The sequence below is a fragment of the Cajanus cajan genome, chromosome 10 (assembly GCF_000230855.2).
Source record: "Cajanus cajan strain Asha chromosome 10, NIPB_CcT2T_4, whole genome shotgun sequence".
Lineage (NCBI taxonomy): Eukaryota > Viridiplantae > Streptophyta > Magnoliopsida > Fabales > Fabaceae > Cajanus > Cajanus cajan.
This window is the reverse complement of record NC_138526.1, coordinates 19,793,458-19,795,821: the sequence shown is the minus strand read 5'-3', so window position 1 is coordinate 19,795,821 and position 2,364 is coordinate 19,793,458. Positions and strand designations below refer to the sequence as shown.

At 21.7% G+C, this 2,364-nt stretch overlaps 1 protein-coding gene across 1 annotated transcript; it reads left to right on the top strand.

Annotated features, from left to right (window-relative positions):
• The first annotated feature begins 1,947 nt into the window (after positions 1-1,947).
• LOC109819295 (uncharacterized) lies at positions 1,948-2,364 on the top strand. The gene has a single exon (XM_020384983.2). The coding sequence runs from the start codon at positions 1,948-1,950 to the stop codon at positions 2,362-2,364; it is 417 nt and encodes a 138-aa protein (XP_020240572.2).

Sequence of the window (2,364 nt, the reverse complement as noted above, 5' to 3'; positions counted from 1 at the left end):
ATTTTAAAAATGATTATTAATAAATTCAATAAATTTATATGTATAATTTTACATGATTTATATGATAGTACATTTTCTTTTTACATTAAACTGTATTTTAATTTAATTCATATATTTTACCGTGTTTGATTAAAATATCCGTACACATGTGTATGGTTTGTGTTTGTGTGTAGTTTTTAAAATGGATAATAAGATCAAATAAAAAAATATTGGCATTTAAATTTTTATATTGACTAATAAAAATTTAACTATTTATAATTTATCTTTTAAATTTTAAATAAGTTATAAATAATGATAATTTTTTTACTGAAATAATGATAAGTTTTTAAAAAATATTAACCACTATATATTATTTGCAAACGACCATCTTAGGTGACAATATTTTAAAAGACTATATTTTTTGATAGTAGGATTTATAGGATTATTTTAATTTGTTATCCAAATAGATTGTACAGACTAAATATTTATTATATGTAATTAAAATTTATAATAAATTATGTATAAATAAATATTATGTTTGAATATATAAGAAATTATATTTAAAATTTGAATAAATATATATATATTTTTAAATGTATAAATTATATTTCAAAAATATATATTATAATATAATATTATTTTTATTTATTGATAATTTATTTTAAAAATATTAAAATTTAATTCATAAATAATTATGTTAAGTAAAAATTAAATTAAATAATATTTATTTGTGAATTATATTTTAATAATTTTAAAATAATCAAACCCTATAAAACATGAATTGTATATTGCACAAGAGCATTTTTAGGTAGTTTTCTTCAATGAAAAGATTTGTTAGGATTCTTTTAACCTATTCTCTAATTCAATTTTTCCTTTAGCACAAATATTTATGATTTAAATTTTAATATTTTAAAATAAATTATTAATAATGTTACAATATAAATTATGAACATCTATTATGAAACACCAACCTTTATGTTGCATAAAAGTGTTTTTAAGGGCTTTTCTTTGACAAGAAAGATTTTAGGAATTTTTTAAACTTCTTATCTAATTTTATTTTTATGTATAATAATTATTTATAAATTAAATTTTAATATTTTAATTAAATTATCAATAAATAAAAATAAGATTATGCTATCATATAATATATTTATCATAAATCTAAAATATGATTTATATGTTGTCATTAAAAAAAATACATAATTTATATGTTTAAAAATCAATCTTTATATATTAAGCACAATTTTAAAATAATCAAACTCTAATAGAACATGAATTTTATCTTGTGCAAGAGTGTTTTTGAGTGTTTTTCTTCAATGAAAAGATTTTTTTTGAACTCTCTTAACTCCTCCTCTAATTCAATTTTTATTTATCGTAAATAATTATGATTTAAATTTCAATATTTAAAAAAAAAAAAAAAGTGTGCTACAATATAAATTATCGATCCCTACTATTAAACATGAACTTCTGTGTTATGTGAGAAATTTTTTAAACTTCTTTTCTAATTCAGTTTTTATATATCATAATTATTTATGAATTAAATTTTAATATTTTAATTACATTATCAATAAATACCAACAATATTATATTACAATATAAATTATTTTATTCCAAAAAAAATTGTACAAATGAGATTACCCTTTTATTAATCGTATAAATTATCTGTTAGTATAAAGATTTAAGGTTGTTTCTTAAAGATTATGGTTGTTTTATAGAAGTTCCAAAAGATTGAGATTAGGATTTATGCACCTGAAGTTGTGCATGAACATTATCTATATTAAAAAACAAAAAAAAGTAAAACGCGTAATTCTAATAACAAGATGCACTATCCAAATAAAAATATATAAAATGCAAAGAAGAAGCATTATCACAGATTCATAGTTCACATTCTATACAGTGGTTGAAGAGAGTAATTTTCCTCTATCATCATCAAACATATATCGATCAAAAGAATATAGTATAACAACAATGGATGGTTGCAAGAATGATTGTACGACAAGAAGGCAAAGAAGATACCTTTTAAAGTTACATATGAAGAAGTTAAATATGGAAGACTCATATCCTGAGGTGAAGACATGTATATGTTCACCTTCAATTCATCCCTTGGCCTTTAGGTGCTCCAACCACAGAAGCTTAAGTCCTAAAGGTGAAAGGAAACCGCCACTAACACCAAACCACAGTTCTAGCAATGTGAGTGCTGGCAATGTCGTTCTTCTCAAAACAGCAATAAGGAACTCTATGTTAAAGAAAGGTGGCACAAAGGCTGAGTTTGCTGAAAGCATGGTTATAAGGGAAAAACCCCTTTCTCAGCGTCTAAATCGTCGCAAGGCCTTCAAAATTCGACCCTCTCCACTATCCCTTGTGTCTAATGCTCACCATTTGTGA